Below are 17,971 nucleotides of genomic sequence, written 5' to 3' on the forward strand. Positions count from 1 at the left end.
TAATAGGTTATTTATTAAGTATCTGTACTTTACATTACATGGGCCTGTTGGTGAGAACATGTAAAAGTAGACTTAAAAAAAAAAATATATATATATCCTACTTAATAATAATAATAATAATAATAATAATAATAATAATAATTATCATCATCATCATTATCATCCTGTGCCACTACATCGCCCTCATCCTTATCCTCATCATTATTATTATTGATATTATTATTAAAGTAGGATTTTTTACATTTCCTTATAAATAATAAATATAAAATTGTATTTCTTAATAAATCGCCTCATTTATTTATGTGATTTATATATGATATCAGAAAATGTGTTAGCTTTTGTTAGTGAATTTATGTTTTAGAATAAAATATGTAATATTTTCAATAACATTTGTAAAGGAAACATTGGCCCTATACATGTGTCATTTACATAGATTTCAATTAATATGGAAAGCGAGTGCATGTTTTTACCAAAACTAATATTGGATTTATTTTTTTTTAAATGTGTGTGCATGTAAAACAACATAATTTGCACAAATAAATGATGGGGTTCTTCTCGGAAGAAGTTGTTACCACCCGGTTTAGAGCATCATTATGGGCGTTTTACGTTATAACCAGTGGTGGGAGTAACGAATTACAACTACTCACGTTACTGTAATTAAGTACATTTTTGGTGTAATTGTACTTTCATGAGTAGAATTTTAAGCCTGTAATTTTACTTGTACTTGAGTAAAAATTAAGCTGAGTAATCTACTTCGTTACTTTTAAAATCACAATTCGTTACAGAGTACTGTAAATAAATTAATATTTCAGCCACGCACTGACCAGCATTTCGGTAGCCAATAAAAAAAGCTGATCTTAACGGACCAATGAAAAGCCTGGTACATTATTTGAACCGAAAAACAAGTTCAGGCTACTGCAGATTTACGTGACCGTCATCATACAGTCACAAAGTTATCAATTGACATATGGAGATTTAAGACAGAAGAAATGAGGAAGAAATAGCAGAGGATGAATGCCTATGGCCACACCCGGAGGAGCTGTTCACCTACAGGTATATAGGGAAGAAAGGGGATAGATGCGCTGATGTGAATAGCTATGTTATCATCTAAAATGCTAATTAAATGTATGCTCAAAACTGGAATATCGCATAAAAGACTGCAAATAAAGCAGCTTTTCTGTCCATCAAGTCAAAAAGAACAAAATTGCCACCTTCTGATTAACTGGCGACAAATATCAAAAGTAAAAACAGAATTTGCATCAGTAGGAGCAGCTGCATGAATAAATTATCTTCATTTAATAAGTGACCTGCGCATCAGAAGGCAATCCTGCACGCAGTGAACGCGCGCTGGCGTTTGAAGGCGCGAGACACGGAGTGCAGGCACTCTTGACAATTCTGGAGGTCATTATTAATATAATATAATACTGAAATGGTTGAGGCGGTTTAGAATGACCAAAACAACACTTAAGATGTTTTACAATGTGCTTAGCCTGCTGGTTTGTCCATTCACACACATTTTCAAAATATATGCGCATTATAGCGTTTCCATCAACCGTTTTTATGTGCATATCCAAAAAGCGCCAAAATAAGTGGATGAAACCCGCCCTCTGCTGTGCCATCCGGCTTACACAGGGTTTCCGTGGGGTCTTAAAATGTCTAAAATATAAACATCTAAATTTTAGGCCTTAAAAAGTCTTAAATTTGCTGTTCTAGGTCTTAAATATGTTTGCACAGGTTTTATTTTTCCGATGTACATGTATCGCTACTCCTAATGCTCATTTAAATTATTTTTTTTGTTGTTGTTGCTTGGTTTCGTGGTGGTGTAGTTCTTTATTTCACTAGTCCTATTGTGATTTGCAGTATTAAAACTACAAATAATACCAGCATGCAATAGCTCAGTGCGCGCGGCGAATGTGACGTCATCGCCGTGTTTGCGGAGGTTCACTTTGGATGCGCGCGACATGATTTCGGGTGAACAGTTCGCGCGGCGCCGCGCTTAATTTGAGTTGAATTTGAATCGCTTTGAAGAGATTTTGTCTGTAACAGTACGACTGTACAGACATCTTAACTATCCGACCATGCGTGATCAGCATAGAGATAACCAGATGACCAATAATTCTAGGCTAGAAATTGCAACAGCCATGGAAAGGAAGTGTTTTGTTAAAGTTTGGAAAAGGGGATAAGTTTGTTACAACAAAAAAGAGGCCATGGCTAAAGTGGAGACCCAGGTGGTTTTAAGATTACAGAATATGTTTTTCCACCATTTATAGGTTTTACACTGATGTATCATTTTGAAGTTAAAGCAATGTAACAAAAATTAAGTAACAAATTAGGTATTTAATAACTGGACAATAATATATGAACCCATCGACTTACAGTAAACTGATGCCCAATTTCTAGGCTTTATTGGTGATGATGGACAGGATTGTTGGACCATTATTGCCTTTTCAGCTCATTAGTAGAGGACAGAAACTAGCCAGACAATAATGTGTCAATTGTTGAGTGGGCAAAAAATGTTTTTTTTTTTTTTTTTGCTATTATTCTTGCCAGAATAAAAAAAATTATTGTAGAGTAACCCATGTTCTGTTGTCATTGAAATGTAACTTTAATAGGTAGAACTGTCCGAGATATAAACAAAAGTGAGTGATGCATCAAACTTTGATTTAAAAAATCTTGAATAGTTATAAAACTTTATAATCATTTATTTTCTTTTTGGCTTAGTTCCTTTATTAATCTGGGGTCGCCACAGCGGAATGAACCACCAATTTATCCAGCAATTGTTTTACACAGCGGATGCCCTTCCAGCTGCAACCTATTCTCATTTACAACAGCAGACAATTTAGCTTACCTAATTCACCTAAAATGCATGTGTTTAGACTGTGGGGAAAACCGGAGCATCTTGAGCAAACCCACGCAACACGGGGAGAACATGCAAACTCCACACAGAAATGCCAACTGACCCTGCCAAGGCTTGAACCAGCGACCTTTTTGCCTTGAGTCAAGAGCGCTACCCACTGCCCCACCCGTTACCCAACTTTGTAATCATAATAAATTATAAAATAATGAAAAATAATTATTTTTAAAATCTTGAACAATATTAAAGATATGACGTAGTCTTAAAACGTATTACATTTGACATTATGATAACTGCAGAAACCCTTTTTTTTTTACAAGACTTCAGTCTATAATCTGAAAAAAAACATGGTAAGAAGACAACTTAATTTGTGTGATATTTAATTTATTAATAATATGTTTAGGCACTAGGCAGTGTTGTTCTGTGGTTTCTGACGGTTCAGTTCGCGAATTAGGTAATTAACAAAGTTTCTCCATAATTTGCAAGTGTTTTTTTAATTTATTAAATCATCTATTGATTGTACAGATATAAAGGCATCATTTGAAATGATAAAAAGTCGTGCATTTGTGCATATTTCTGTTATCTTTATACTAAAAAAGGCAAAACATTGTTTTTGTAAAATAATCATGGTGCGCAGTGGGTATTGCTATCGCCTCAAAACATAGTTTGTTGGTTCAAGCCCTGGCTGAGTCAGTTGGTGTTTCAGTGTGGAGTTTGCATGTTCTCCCCATGTGGGCGTGGGTTTCCTCTATAGGTGCTCTATAAATATAATCTATAATTAATGCTGTTTGCACAGTTTTAAAAGTGTTTATAGTATCTTTAAATGTGTTATGTAAAATGTGTTTTACTGCCTGAATCTTGTCTGACTCTGCATTCATGGATAATTCCACCAATACCGCCAAGCTAAAAAAGTAATTTGTAATTTTGTAATTTGAGTAGTTTTTACGAGGAGTAATTTGTACTTTTACTTAAGTACTTTTTAACACCAGTACTTTTACTTGTAATTGAGTACAATTTCAGCAATGTAACAGTACTTGTAATTGAGTACATTTTTTTTGTACTCTTACCACCACTGGTTATAACTAACATGGTTCAAACAATGGATCAAACGGTGCATCGTACTATAATAGTTCAGCTGCGAGTTATGCCGTTGTTTGGGAAATGCACCCCTGGGTGGTTTGCTTTTTTGCGGCTTCTCTACTAAAAGTAATCTAAAGGTGGACTTATCACCATTGAAACCGAACATTTGGCATTGGCATGAGTGATCAAAGGTTAGACTATAGAAGCCCAGCCATATTGACTCTGTGGAGCTCTCAATGAACAGTTTTGCAATATACTGTAGATATACAAACAGGTCCATAAATATTGAGACATCAAAACAATTTTACATTTTTTGGCTCAATACACCAACACAATGGATCTGAAATTAAACAAACAAGAAGTGCTTTAACTGCAGACTGTCAGCTTTAATTTGACATTTAATTTACATCCAAATCAAGTGAATAGTGTAAAAATTACAGCAGTTTGCAAATGTGCCTCCCACTTGTTAACACATACTGTTTCCTACACCTGATTTGGATGTAAATACCCTCAAATTAAAGCTGACAGTCTGCAGTTAAAGCACATCTTGTTCGTTTAATTTCAAATCCATTGTTTTGGGCCAAAGAGCCAAACATGTTAGAACTATGTCTATGTTCTAAAAATTTTTAACCTGACTGTATATAAACACCTTTTCAATTTCATTACCTGCTATAACTACTTTAGATGGAACATCATAAAAATTACAAAATCTATAAGCCTTTCTTTAGTCTAAAAGTCCCTTTAAAAAATATATTTAGAATATATTTCTGCAATAAATGTGTTAAAAATCATAAAACAGTATCAAACTCAAGCTTTGAAAGCTTTACTATAAGGAAATAAATAAACAAAAATAAATAAATAAACAGATATTATATTACAGATATACTTGAATATGTGGATTATGAGGACTTTTACATACTTTAGGTTTAATGTTTGTTATATTCTAATAAAAAATTTATTATTGTGCCTTACCCTAACACTACTCCAAAACCCAACCCTCACTGTCAAAAGAATAGTTGTACAGTACACACACAATTTGTATATTTGTTGAATTTTTGCCTGTTTATTCCTGACAATTCATTCATTCATTTTCCTTTGACTTAGTCCTTTTATTCATCAGGAGTTGCCACAGTGGAATGGACTACCAACTCATGCCCTTTCAGCTGCAACTCAGTACTGGTAAACCTGTACCTTATGTCTTTAGACTGTGGGGGAAAACGGAGCAGTCGGTTGAAACCCACACAAACACGGGGAGAACATGTAAACTCCACACAGAAATGCCAACTGACCCAGCCGGGACTCAATCAGCAACCTTCATGCTGCAGTGCTAACGACTGAGCCATCATGTCACCCTCCTGACAATGTATGTAAATGGTTATGACCATACTTTGTCATTTTTTTGCAATCTTTTACTACAGAACATTGTCTATACGATATGCACACATTTAACAGTACATATCCAACATTTAAACTCATACCAAACAAATTCAGATCTACATATCGGATCTACGGGCAGCACAGTGGTGGGTAGCGATGTAACCTCACAGCAAGAAGATCACTGGTTCGAGCCTTGGCAGGGTCAGATGGCATTTCTGTGTGGAGTTTGCATGTGTTCTGTGTGGAGTACTCCCCATGTTCGTGAGGGTTTTCTCTGGGTTTCCCTTACAGTCCAAAAACATGTGGTACAGGTGAGTTGAATAAGCTAAATTGTCCGTAGTGTTTGTGTGAATGTGAGAGTGTATGGGTGTTTCCCAGTGATGGGTTGCGGCTGAAAAGGCATCCGCTGCATAAAACATATGCTGGAAAATGGTGGCGACCCCAGATTAATAAAGGAACTAAGCCGAAAAGAAAATAAATATATGAATTTCAGACTAATATATTACAATCTTCAGCCCCCTTTTGTTTTTAAGTAACTAAATGTGTTACTTTTCCATTTTTAAGGAAAGTAATGGGTTATTTTATTTTTGCTGTTATTTTTCTATCTCAGATGGGCTTAAGATTGTAATATTTTACTTTTAAAAGTAACTTTTTCTAACTCAGTATATGACACATACATTTAAAACATCAATGAATAAAAATAAATCCTAGACTTTCAGTGAAAAAGGCACCCGCTCAAGACATATCAAGCAACTTGAGGATAGGCTTTTTTCACTTTCTTGGCCAGTGCCATGACCACTTAGCAGCTACGGTACCCACAACACCCTAGAAATCCCACAGAAACACCTCAGGGATATTATGGCAAGCCTATATCTCTCTTTCTTTCTGTTCATTTATTTATCTCCACCTCCTGAACATATTGCAGAGTAATTGTGTTGAGGGTATAATAATAATAAAGTTTAGATTTCATGTAAAGTTTGGTTCTAAAGTGTAGCACAAGTCAAAAGGTCTCTTTTTCTTTCTCTGTAAAGAGAGAGAAAACTGCAGCAAATAAAAAACCAACCTGCCTCTCCTCAGTTTCTACTCTGAAATAATTGAAAACCAGATCGACCACAATTTATTCATTAGGGAGAAAAAAAAAGGCACAGAGGTTCAACTGATCTCACTGTTCAACACATCACTACACAGGAGATTCCCAGAACTTGATCAGAGAGCGGTCACAAAAAAATGGGCCGCAGGCAAACTGCATCACTGCAATCTCACAAGCAGCGAGCAGATCATAAAAGCCTCGCTGGACTGAATCTTTAAAGGGCTCCGTCCGCGTCAATCACTGGAGACACCAATGCCTGAGCCGCTCTCAAAAGCAAGCCACCTTGAGGGCTCTAGATGCCAGATATGAACTTTGAAACTGCAGAGTGAATCATCATTTAGTGAACACAAAATCAATGGCCCTCATTCCATCCTGTCCCATGTAGAGCAGGGATCACGAGGAGCCACACCCGTCCCATTGATCCACGCTACTGTACTGCCCTCACTGACTGATCAGTAATTTAAGAGCTGCTCACCAGACTGTATGAAAATTTGCACATCTGCACGTGTTTTGATGATAAATAAGTGTCCTTGGTCGGCAAGCAGTACTAGCTTTATCCTTTCTGTCACTTATATTGCACATGCAAGCGGCTTGCTTGCTGTACTGCACCTTATTTCCTAAAGGTTAGAAATGGAAATACTGTTTGGAATTTGTAAATCTATTTGTCACTCAATAATACAAATGTTTCCCCTTATATTCCAAAGAATTCCATAGGATACTGGTAGCCTCTGTGTGATTTGTTGGACAGGCAAATGTGTTCCACCAATAGATCAATAAATAAGTCAGTGTGTATCCTATATGTTAATCAATTTAATACTTGAGGCTGTGGATGGGTTGTAATTCAATTTGCTACGTCGTTATAGCAAAGTTTTGGCAATTCAGCATTTCATGAGCTTATTTTATGGTGCCCTTGAAAATTAATGGCAATCTGCAAGTTTGTTTCACACATAAGTTGAAATTTTTATTTGCACTGATGTCAATTTAAACCTGCATGTTTCTTATTTTATCAATGTACAAAAAGGACATTCTGAAGAATAATATTATTCATGTATGGCAAACCCCAGAAAGTAAAAAATAACAAAACAAAGGCAGTAAAATAGTAAACCCCATATGAATATACTAAGTTCTTTTTTTTCTGCAATGTTACCTCAGAAAAGAAGGAATTTATGCATAAATGATACAACTTTATTTTTCATTATTGAAAACATTTAATACAAAATCGTTTAATACAAATCTATATTTGGCACAAATGATTAAAAAAAAATGGTCCCACTTTATATAAAGTGACCTTAACTAATATGTACTTACATAAGAATTAATAGTTTGTTACAATGTACTTATTGTGTTAATACATGTATTTACTGTGTACTTATGCTTGATAAAATACATGTATGTAATGACATCTGTAATTAACTTCTGTAATTACATTTTTAAATACACTGTTGACCATCCCTTACACTTTAACCCACCCTTAAACCTACCCATGCCATCAAACCTGTCCATAACCCAACCTCAACTCAAAAGCACCACGTGTTCTCAAATACATTATAAACACAGTAAGTACATTGTATTTATGTTTTTGAAGTAAGTACATAGTAGTTAGGGAAACTTAATATAAAGTGGGACCAAAAAATTATATATATATAATTATATAATAAATGTTTATGTATAATAAAAATATATATAACAAAAAATATATATATATATATTTATATATATATCAATTCAAAGTATTCCATGATTTCAGACCCTACATAATGGAGAAAAAAAATTCAGTATTTATGTATGTATGTGTGTATGTATATATGTATACACACACACACACACACACAAGTAAACAACCCTTTTAACAAATTTATGTGGATTGAACATAAAAAATTCAAGTTTAACTAACCCTATCCCAATGAAATATTTTTTGAGTGCAGTTGTAAGAGCAAAAAATAATAACTTGACTTCTAGTTGATCATTTGGAAAAGTGACAGAAGGTAGATTTTTCCGATGAATCATTTGTTCAATTCTTTTTTGCTTTTACAATCTAAATTGTGTCAAAGTAGCTTTACATAAAAGATCATAGTAAATTGAAACAGTGTAGTTGGCTCAATTGGGCACGACCACTTTTCCATTGGCCAAATGTCTTGTGCAGTGCTGCAGTCAAGGCGCCGGAGGCTGGAACTGCATTGTTGAACTGCATCCCAATCATCACAAATACTGCAGAAGACCTATTGGAACCCAATGGATGCAGGATTTCCACAGAAATCAGTCAAGCTTGATGAAGGAAAAATCATGGTTTGGGGTTACATTCAGTATGGGGGCATGTAAGAGATCTGCAGAGTGCATGGCAACATCAACAAAAGTATAAAGCCATTTGTGCTGCCCATGCTGCCCCAGGATAGCGCTTCTTCCCATACTGTACTTTAGCCTCTACTTCATCAAAGAAAAGCAAAGAAAGAGAGGGCGCTCCAGGGTTGGCCAGCCCAGTCACCAGATATAAACATTGTTGAACATGTCTGGGGTAAGGTGAAGAAGAAGGCATTGAAGATGAATCCAAAGAATCTTGATGAACTCTAGGAGTCCTAAAAGAACGTTTTCTTTACCATTCCAGATGACTTTATTAATAAGTTATTTGACAACATTATTCCTGTTAAATGACAATACTTTTGTCTAAGCAAAATTAAACCTTACTGTCCTAATTTATTAGTTAAAAATCAAGACAGGATTATATTTTATTTTGGTAAAATAAGCGCAATCTAGAGGCCTTTGCTTTTCATATAAGCCACTTCTGAAACCAAATGATCAACTAAAAGTCAAGTTATTATTTGTTCCTCCTGAAACTTGAATAGGCGACAAGACTTTTTTCAGTGAGTATATATATTTGAAATCACTTATACCATGATACGAGTTGTTTGTCATTTCGCCCAGCCCTAACACAATTTACAGAAAACAATTATAGAACATATTATATATTTTATTTTATGCAATATAAATGATAGAAACCCACCTCTAGGAAGTGCTCGGCTTGTTGCTCTCTATCCAGTTTTCTTGACGTGGTGGTGATAAGTCCTGAAAAACATTTAAATAAAAAAAAAAGAATAAGAAACGATAAAACTGAATAAGCTTCGAACTTTCCTGACAACTGTGCAGTGTAAGATGTAAAGGCTGCCGCAATCAGCATGGAGAGCCGCTCCACTCGACAATGATTAATAACATGTCAGCAAAGGTGCATAAATTTACACAACATTGTTTGTTTATTGCACAAAAAAGCAGCTCGTGACACCAGGCCCTTTGGCAGAAACCCACAGATGGCATGTGGTGAATGCATAGGGTTATTTTCCAAACCCCCAGTGGCTGTAAATAGGTTTTAGAAACACTTCAGTGCAGACAGAGCGGCAGAGATTGAGAAGACGAAGACTTTCCTGCATATGAATGCTTCCTTAAGGCACAAGACATCTGGATGCCGGAGTCTGAAGGTAAATAACTTTAAGTGGGTCTAAGGGTGTGACATCAACTCCTGCTGGAGACATACTGACAAGCTTGACAATCGCATAAAACTATTGAGAATGCCATTCAAATCTCTTAAGACTTGTCGTCCTTTGGAAGAATGTGTGACTTACAGTGGCCCTGTTATGCCATTTCAGCGCTTTTAATTTTGTTTTGGAGGTCCCGTACAACATGTTTACATCCATTCAAGGTCAAATATAGTTGAATTGTCTCATAATGTGCAGTGCTTTTTTTCATGAAAAAGGATTTGCAGAAAATGCAAAAAAAAAAAAAGACTTTTCGACATTTTGAGAACACAAAGCACAATCCTTTATGTGTCAAGAACTATTAAAGGGCAGGTACATTTTGTTCATGTGCAGGGGTGCAAGACGGACTCAGAAAAGGTACAGACAAAATATATACTAACCAAAAACAGATTTTTTTATGGTCAATTTAAGCACTTTCCACTTTCTAGTGCATTTTCAAACTTTACAAATGTGGCAAATTAAATATGTATAAACTTATACATACTTTATATCAGATGCTATTAGAGTATTTATAATACAGTTTAAGAATGCTGGCATGTTTTTCCAAAGCCCAACACTGAATTACTGTCATTTACTTTCTTTAATATAATTTACTCACGTCTTATACAGATGAAGTCAGAATTATTAGCTCCCCTGTTAATTTTTTTCCACAATTTCTGTTTAACGGTGAAAAGGTTTTTTTCAACACATTTCTAAGCATAATGGTTTTAATAACTCATTTTTAATAACTTTTTTTATTTTATCTTTGCCATGATGACAGTAATAACATTTTAATAAATATTTTTAAGACACTTCTATATAGCTTAAAGTGGCATTTAAAGTATTAACTAGGTTAATTAGGTTAACAAGGCAGGTTAGGGTAATTAGACAAGTTATTGTATATCAGTGGTTTGTTCTGTAGACTATCGAAGAAAATAAATTGCCTTATAGGGGTTATTAATTTTGTCCTTAAAATGGTGTTAAGAAATTTAAAAAATGCTTTTTTTCAAGTCGAAATAAAACAATAATCAGACTTTCTCCAGAACAAAAAATATTATCAGTCATACGGTAAAAATATTAGTAACTATAAAAGATTTATAGTTACTAATATATTTTATTGTTAGGGTCGAATAATATTTGGTTGAGATACAACTAAAAGTCTGAAATCTGAAGTACATCCAGCCTGATCTCACGAGAAAACACAAGTATTTTACGTTTTGTCAGTTTAGTGGCTAATTCATACAAGTTCAGTCGTACGAAATTGTAAGATTTAAAAAAAAAGAGGAGGGCACCTAACCCCACCCCTAAACCCAACCATCATTTGGGGATGAGCAAATCGTACTAAATTGTACAAATTAGATCTTACAAATTAATACAAATTAGCCACAATCAAAGTTCCAAATTGAGTTTTTTCAAATTGTGTTGGTACATTGCCTTTAAATTAGTCTAAATTAGGTTCTTAGCAATGTTTTAAGTAATAAAAATGTATTTTCATATATATTTACAAAATTAAATTTACAAAACAATATTACATTTTTCATCAAAAAAGCGAAATCTGTCAAATGTATTGTTGCCTATTATTACAAATATACCTGCCCAACTTAAAATCACAATAATTTGAAAAATTAATGACAAAGGTGTTTACAGCCTCAATTGGCTCTATTTTAACGATCTAGGCGCAAAAAGTAAAGCCGATAGAGCAAAAGCATTAAGAGTGTGTCTGAATCCACTTTTGCTATTTTTAGGATGAAAAAATAAGCTCTGTGCACTGATGTATGGTCAAACAATGTTGTGTTTATTCTCTTAATGGGTTATGGGTGTGTTTTGAGAATAAACCAATCAGAGTCTCATCTCCCATTCCCTTTAAGATTCTAACTGAACGCTTTACTAGTGAGAAAACAGTTAAACAGACCATCTGCAGCACGAGGATAAAGAATGAGCCTCCTCCATGCAACATCTTTATTTTTCTTTACTTTTACTCCTTACTTTAACTTTTGTGGATAAGGAAACAGTGTTGTACGCACTCCACTGAAGACATCAATTAGCCTACATATTTAATTTTGTTTGTTAAGCGCAAAGATACTATTTCCAAATTCAGTTCTTATTTCCAGCAAATTAATAAATGAACAATAATAACGAAGTCTGGTCAAAAAAACTGAGTTACATTCAAACACTTGTCCTATACTTATACCCTATATAGAGAGGCAGACGTCTCCAAAACCCGACAGGTGGACAAATTTAAATCTTGTTTTAATTAAAACAAATATAAATATGCTATGGCGAGGGGGCGTGGCCGAGAGCCGTGGGAACGGAATGAGGCTGCTGCATAAGTGGATGCACCTGCAGAGCGCACCGGCCTCCTTCATGAATAAACTGAAAAAAGCCCCCCGAGGCGAAGAAGGTATGGAAGTAGTGGTTGTAGAAAATAAAAGTTTTTGTAACATTTTAATCCTTTAATTTTTTACATGTAAATATATATTGCTGTACACCCTGTGTGTATTGGGCAATGTGTAAGCATTTGGCCCCTTACAGGTGCACAAGTAATGCTCTCAGTGCTAGACTTAAGACTATAAGAGCTCTATTTTAACGGTCCATGCGCAGAGCGCAAAACGCAGGGCGCAAACGCTTTCAGGGCGTGTCAGGACGCGTTTTTACTAATTTAAGGATGGGAAATCTGCCTTGCGCCGCGGCGCATGTTCTAAAAGGGTTGAGTTTATTTTCTTAATGAGTTATAGGTGTGTTTTGAGAATCAACCAATTAGAATCTCATCTCCCATTCCCTTTAAGAGTCAGCTGCGTCGCGCCGAGAGCGCATTCGCTATTTACAGGACCCAAAGTAAGTCTAAGTGAAAAAAATGAGCTTTTCACAAGCAAACAGTTAACAGTTTTTTAACAGAAAACTGTTAAACAGAGCATCTACTGCGTGAGAATGAGAGATAATGGATCACTTTCACTTTCGCTCTTGGATAGGGAAACCTTTTACGCACAGACATCAATTAGTCTATTAATAAATAATTTTTTTTGTTAAGCGCAAATATTAGTTTCAAAACTATTTCTAAATTCAGTTCTAATTTCCAGCAAACGAATAAATGAATAATAATAGCAAAATGTGCTCAAAAACCTGAGTTATATCCTCAAACACATGCTGTGCCCCATATGGTCTAAAACCTGACAGGTGGGCAAATCTAAGCTTGTTTTTAATAAAACAAATATATATGGATATATTAAATAATACTGCTAATAATAATAACATTATACAAAAGCAAATTCTTATAAATGAACTGAAAAAGCCTCCCGAGATGAAGAAGACATATAAAAGAAGTGGTTTTTCAAATTTATGTAGGCTAGAAAATAATATGTTTTGTAATATTTTAATCCTTTATATTTATATTCTATATCTATTCTTATTATATACTATATATATTTCCTTAATATTTAAATTTTTCATATGTAAAGATATTTGCCTATTGCTCTCTTGTGCATATTAAGCAGTGCGTTAGCGAAGCGCAACTCTGCGCTGGAGTTTAGACCGGGTTAGTTTTGGTCTAATGAAAAATCTATTATAGATTCTCAAAATAGCAACGCGCCAGCGGTCCGCCTCAGAACGCCTTCATTTTTAGACCAGAACGCCTATGGGCGCAAAAATGAGCGCTAATGCATTTGCTATTTAAACAGCGTAGCACAACGCCTCAAAATGACTCTTGCGCCAAGCTGAAACTACCAAAAGACTATTGCTCCATGCCTTGCGCCACACTGCGCCGGGTGTATGATAGGGCCCTAGGCATTCAGTTGGTCAGTAGTGCAGTCTTCAGTTCCTCAAAAAAGCACCGTGCCAACAATGCACCTTAACACACCTCCTTTTTAGACACACCCATGAGTCCACAAAGTGGTGCAAGTGGCTTTGCTAATTAAACAACATGGCGCAAAACGTGAAAACTAGGGTAGTGCTGGTCTGAAAACAGCAGCAAATTGTGTCAAACACATCTTGCGCCTTATTACTCTGGATGTATGATAGGGCCCATAATCTCATTATATCAATATCATCCCTGGCAAGTGCATTCTCACTATATACTCAGTGGGAAAACAAATATCTTTAGCATATTTAGCATGAGATGGAATAAAATCTGTAAATCTAATAATTGATGTAAATGCTTTTCAAGTTCACGTACATTTAGGCTGTAAAAAAATAATAATAATAAAAGTTCTGTTTTTTTCCTTCAAATTTACTCAAGTCAAAGTGTAAGCAGTCGGTTTAAACAAGTAAAATGACTGCAGTATTTTACTCCTCTGTTCATGGGCAGCCAGCGAAGACTTGGCATTTTTCAGTTTTGTTTCAAAAATGTGCAGGAATTACTTGAATTACTGAGTCATTTCAGGCCATTCAGAATGTTGTTTTTTCTTTTGTGAGGAAATTGCTCACTTCATAAAGCACTTTGATCTTTGAAATGATCACAAAAAGCTATATTACACAATATATAAAACGTAACACTGAAAAAAAGAACATAATAGGGCCACTTTAAATCTCAGCCAGTTTCTCATCCAGAGCTTAACACACCAATCATATGGATGACTTTTAAAATGCGTCTGCATCCTTTTTGAAGCTTTAGAGCTCCAATCCCCATTTGTAGATTTTCCTTTTGTGCTCCACAGAACAAAGTGATCTGGGAGGTTCTCGAAGATTCTGTTTTTCAAATATATATACATGCATAAATGTATTGCAAATCCCAGCATTCTGAAGAACACTGTGACTCTTGCAGCACAAGTTCCCATTATTTACCAGAAATAAATCTATGGTGCATGCTTTCCGAGCCAGCGGTTCTCTGTGAAATATAACTATGGCAACAAAGAGCTCCTGATGGCACAGGTTGAATTGCACTGCTGGAATCCGTAGAATTCCCTAATGTGTGCCATCCAGAGAGACTCAATTAGAGGAATTAGATGAGCGATGAACTCACAGAGCTGATGAGGGACTGATGTGCGGCAGGCTGCGAGGAAATCAGAGTGAAAGCGTTTTCTCTCTTAAGCCCTTCATTTATTTAAGTATAAAATATATAGTTGGGAGGACATTGGTAAGGAATGGAATTGTAAAAGATATGACTCTATTAGAGGCAAGCGCTCTAAACTAATAATCAAACATGCACTCTCTATTTTCAGGGTGCAGTAATTGGTTGCTGGCTTAGTCACAGCACATTTGTTTTTATAAAAGAGCTCGCGATGCAATTTATCTGAACACTTAGGTTGAGTTCAACAGACAATCATGAAAAGAGAGCTGGATAAGTGGAACGCAATTACGACGGCTTTTTCCCAGCAGTGGCTGAATGTGAAGTAGAATTCATGACTGCAGTCTGGGGTCAAAACTACATACACATTCAAGTAGAATATGTGCCGATATTTAATAATCAAGTATATTGCAGTCACAGGCATGCCTGATGGACACTTTAATATCATAAATAGTTCTTTTTTTATATACACTTTTAAGATCCCTTTAAAGAATATTCAGCTAGTGGTAAATATAGGCTTTACATTTTACATTTTAAGCTTCACAATGTCTAGCCTATTTAAATATAGGCTAGACATTTTTACATGCTAATACAGCCCGCGACTTGCTTGATCTTTTGATTGAAAGTTCTGTTTTTTTAAGGCTTATTTAAAAATGTACTTTTTGCTGCTTGTTTAAATTACTTTAATATTTAATATGATGCTGGGTTCCACAAAATCTATTTGTGTTGGAAAAACATGAAGGAATTAGGTTAACTTTTTATTTTTTGCAAAATTTAAGTGGATTGAATGTAAAACTATTAAGTTGCCGCAAGAATACTCTCAAGAATTGTATTGTTTCAGTTTATTTTAAATAAGCAGTCTGAGTAAATTTAATTTTTTGAGGGCATGACAATACATTTTTTGTGTTACATTAACTTATTTTAATGAGTTAATCAAGTTTCAACTATTAGTAACTTATTTTTTTAAGCCAGTTTAACTAATGTAGTTGAGATGACTCAAATTTTATTTGATTCAACTAAACTCACAACTGTACTCACTAATTATTTTTAAATTGTATGTTTAAGTAAGATTTGCTCCTCCCCCAAAGAGGGGTACACTTTAAAAAGAGATTTGTTGAATTTATTTTTTTTTTTAAAATGTAAAATTAACATTTTTATAAAAAATAAAGTTAAATCAACTTGACAGTTTCAAGTTTTTGTTTTAAGTAAAGTCAACTTACTGCTTTTAAGGCAATTAGTTTACTCATGTTAAGTAACTAATCACTTTTTACTAATCACAGTGTATATTTTACAATAAATTTCAGAAATTGCGTAAAATAATTTATGGTGTCTTGAACCATGCCTAGGCGCGATTGTCCCCCCTCCCCTCTGCCCGCACTTACATTAAATTTTTTTTCCTTCCGAGCCAGAGCATACTTATGTCACCACTAATGCAACTATTGAGTTAAACAGAAGAGTAGCGCTCTCACTCAGTACAATAGAGATTGCTTTAGTTATATTACTTTGTATTATTTTAGGTCGCTTGATATGCAGTGACACAGTCAAATCTTTTGCTTAACAGATCCACCACTTTTGATGCTCATAAATGCTCATGAAAGTCATCATGCTGCACTGATTAAAAAAAAATTTGCTGAAGATGTCACCTGACGTGCAGCGAGGGGTATGTATCTTTAATAAACTATGACAGTTCATGTTTATTAAAAATTATGAATGATTGATAAATTCATATGAAATAGCCTCTTAAAAGTGATGCCGGGTCTTCAGTTTCGCACTCAGGTGCGCTTTGCACTTACACTACAAGCGTACCGTGCCCAAGCTCAACCGATTTGTGCTCTGGCAAATCTCTTCCAACCGGGCCAGGGCCAGGCAACTGAACCGTGCCTGGGCCCAATTCAGAGCACTCACACTGGTTAAACGAACCGTGAAATGAGGGTCAAACGTGCCCGGGCACGGTTTGGATAGCCTAGTGTGAGTACACCCTTAGTTATGACAGACATTTCCAGTCATTTGAATTCAGGGAAAATCATTTTGATTTGAATCCCCTTGTGAATTAACCTTGGAACACATTTTACTATTTTGAAGCTAATTAATCTCAATCACTTAATCTGGACAACCAGAATTTTTTTTTTATAAGCACTTCAACTTATAACAAATGTTTAATTACACCTACTGTTGACTAAGACAGAATTAAGAGCCTTAGTAGAGTTACGGCTCACTGACTAAAGCAACAAACATTCATGTTGTTAATAAAGCTGCCAACACCCAAAGCATGACTGCTACACTTTTGCAAGGCAGCACGCAGATAGAGATAGAGAGTAATGCGGTTGCTTTTTCCAGATGCGCCTACAGCAGACGAGTTGAAAAAAAAAACTCTTTTTTTTCAGAATGCCACAAACGCAACACAAATGATGTGACAAGAAAAAAACCTATATCAGCTTTACACTGTATTAATTATACACATAACAGAAATAATGGTAGACAAAAAAATGTACATTTATTTTCAAGTATATTGAAAATAAAACAAATAAATGGTCCAAAAAAATAACAAGAATAGCGCTGTTCTTGCAACTTTGTTTAGTGCGAGTAATAATCTTAAGTGGTCTTAATCTTTTAGTTATTATTTAATAACTCCATAAAATCTTTTATACTAGTTTTTAAAGAGCTTTTTTCATAGCTAAGCTATAATGAAGTTCACTCAAAAAGTATGTTTCCTCTTTGTTTAACCAACAGTATTTATTTAAAATCAGCTGAAACAACACACTTCTTGATTTTTTTGGGGGGACTTAATTGTTTTATGTTCAATCCACTTAAATTTGTAAAAACTAATAATTTAACTTAATTCCTTTATGTTGTCCCAACACAAATCAATTAGTGGAACCCAGCATTTTTTACAGTGTTCAGTGGTTTTTTAAACTTATTTTAGCATTATTTCTGAAAGAAATGTAGCTATTTATCACTCTTAATATTAATTAATGCTTTATTAATTAATGCTTTATTACTTCATTGTAAAGACTTCTAGTTGATCAATTGGAAATGTGGGAGAAAGTAATTTTTTTTCAGATGAAATG

General features: G+C 34.8%; 1 protein-coding gene across 1 annotated transcript in view; it reads right to left on the reverse strand.

Moving 5' to 3' along the window:
* The window catches only part of fat3b (FAT atypical cadherin 3b), a 126,055-nt gene that overhangs the window by 82,621 nt on the left and 25,463 nt on the right, over positions 1-17,971 (reverse strand). Inside the window, exon 4 of the mRNA XM_087270569.1 lies at positions 9,400-9,461. Within this exon, the coding sequence (XP_087126695.1) occupies positions 9,400-9,461 (62 nt within the window). The remainder of the gene's footprint in view (positions 1-9,399; positions 9,462-17,971) is intronic.

This window comes from Danio rerio, chromosome 10 (assembly GCF_052040795.2).
Source record: "Danio rerio strain M-AB ecotype USA chromosome 10, GRCz13ab, whole genome shotgun sequence".
In the NCBI taxonomy this organism is placed as follows: Eukaryota; Metazoa; Chordata; class Actinopteri; order Cypriniformes; family Danionidae; genus Danio; species Danio rerio.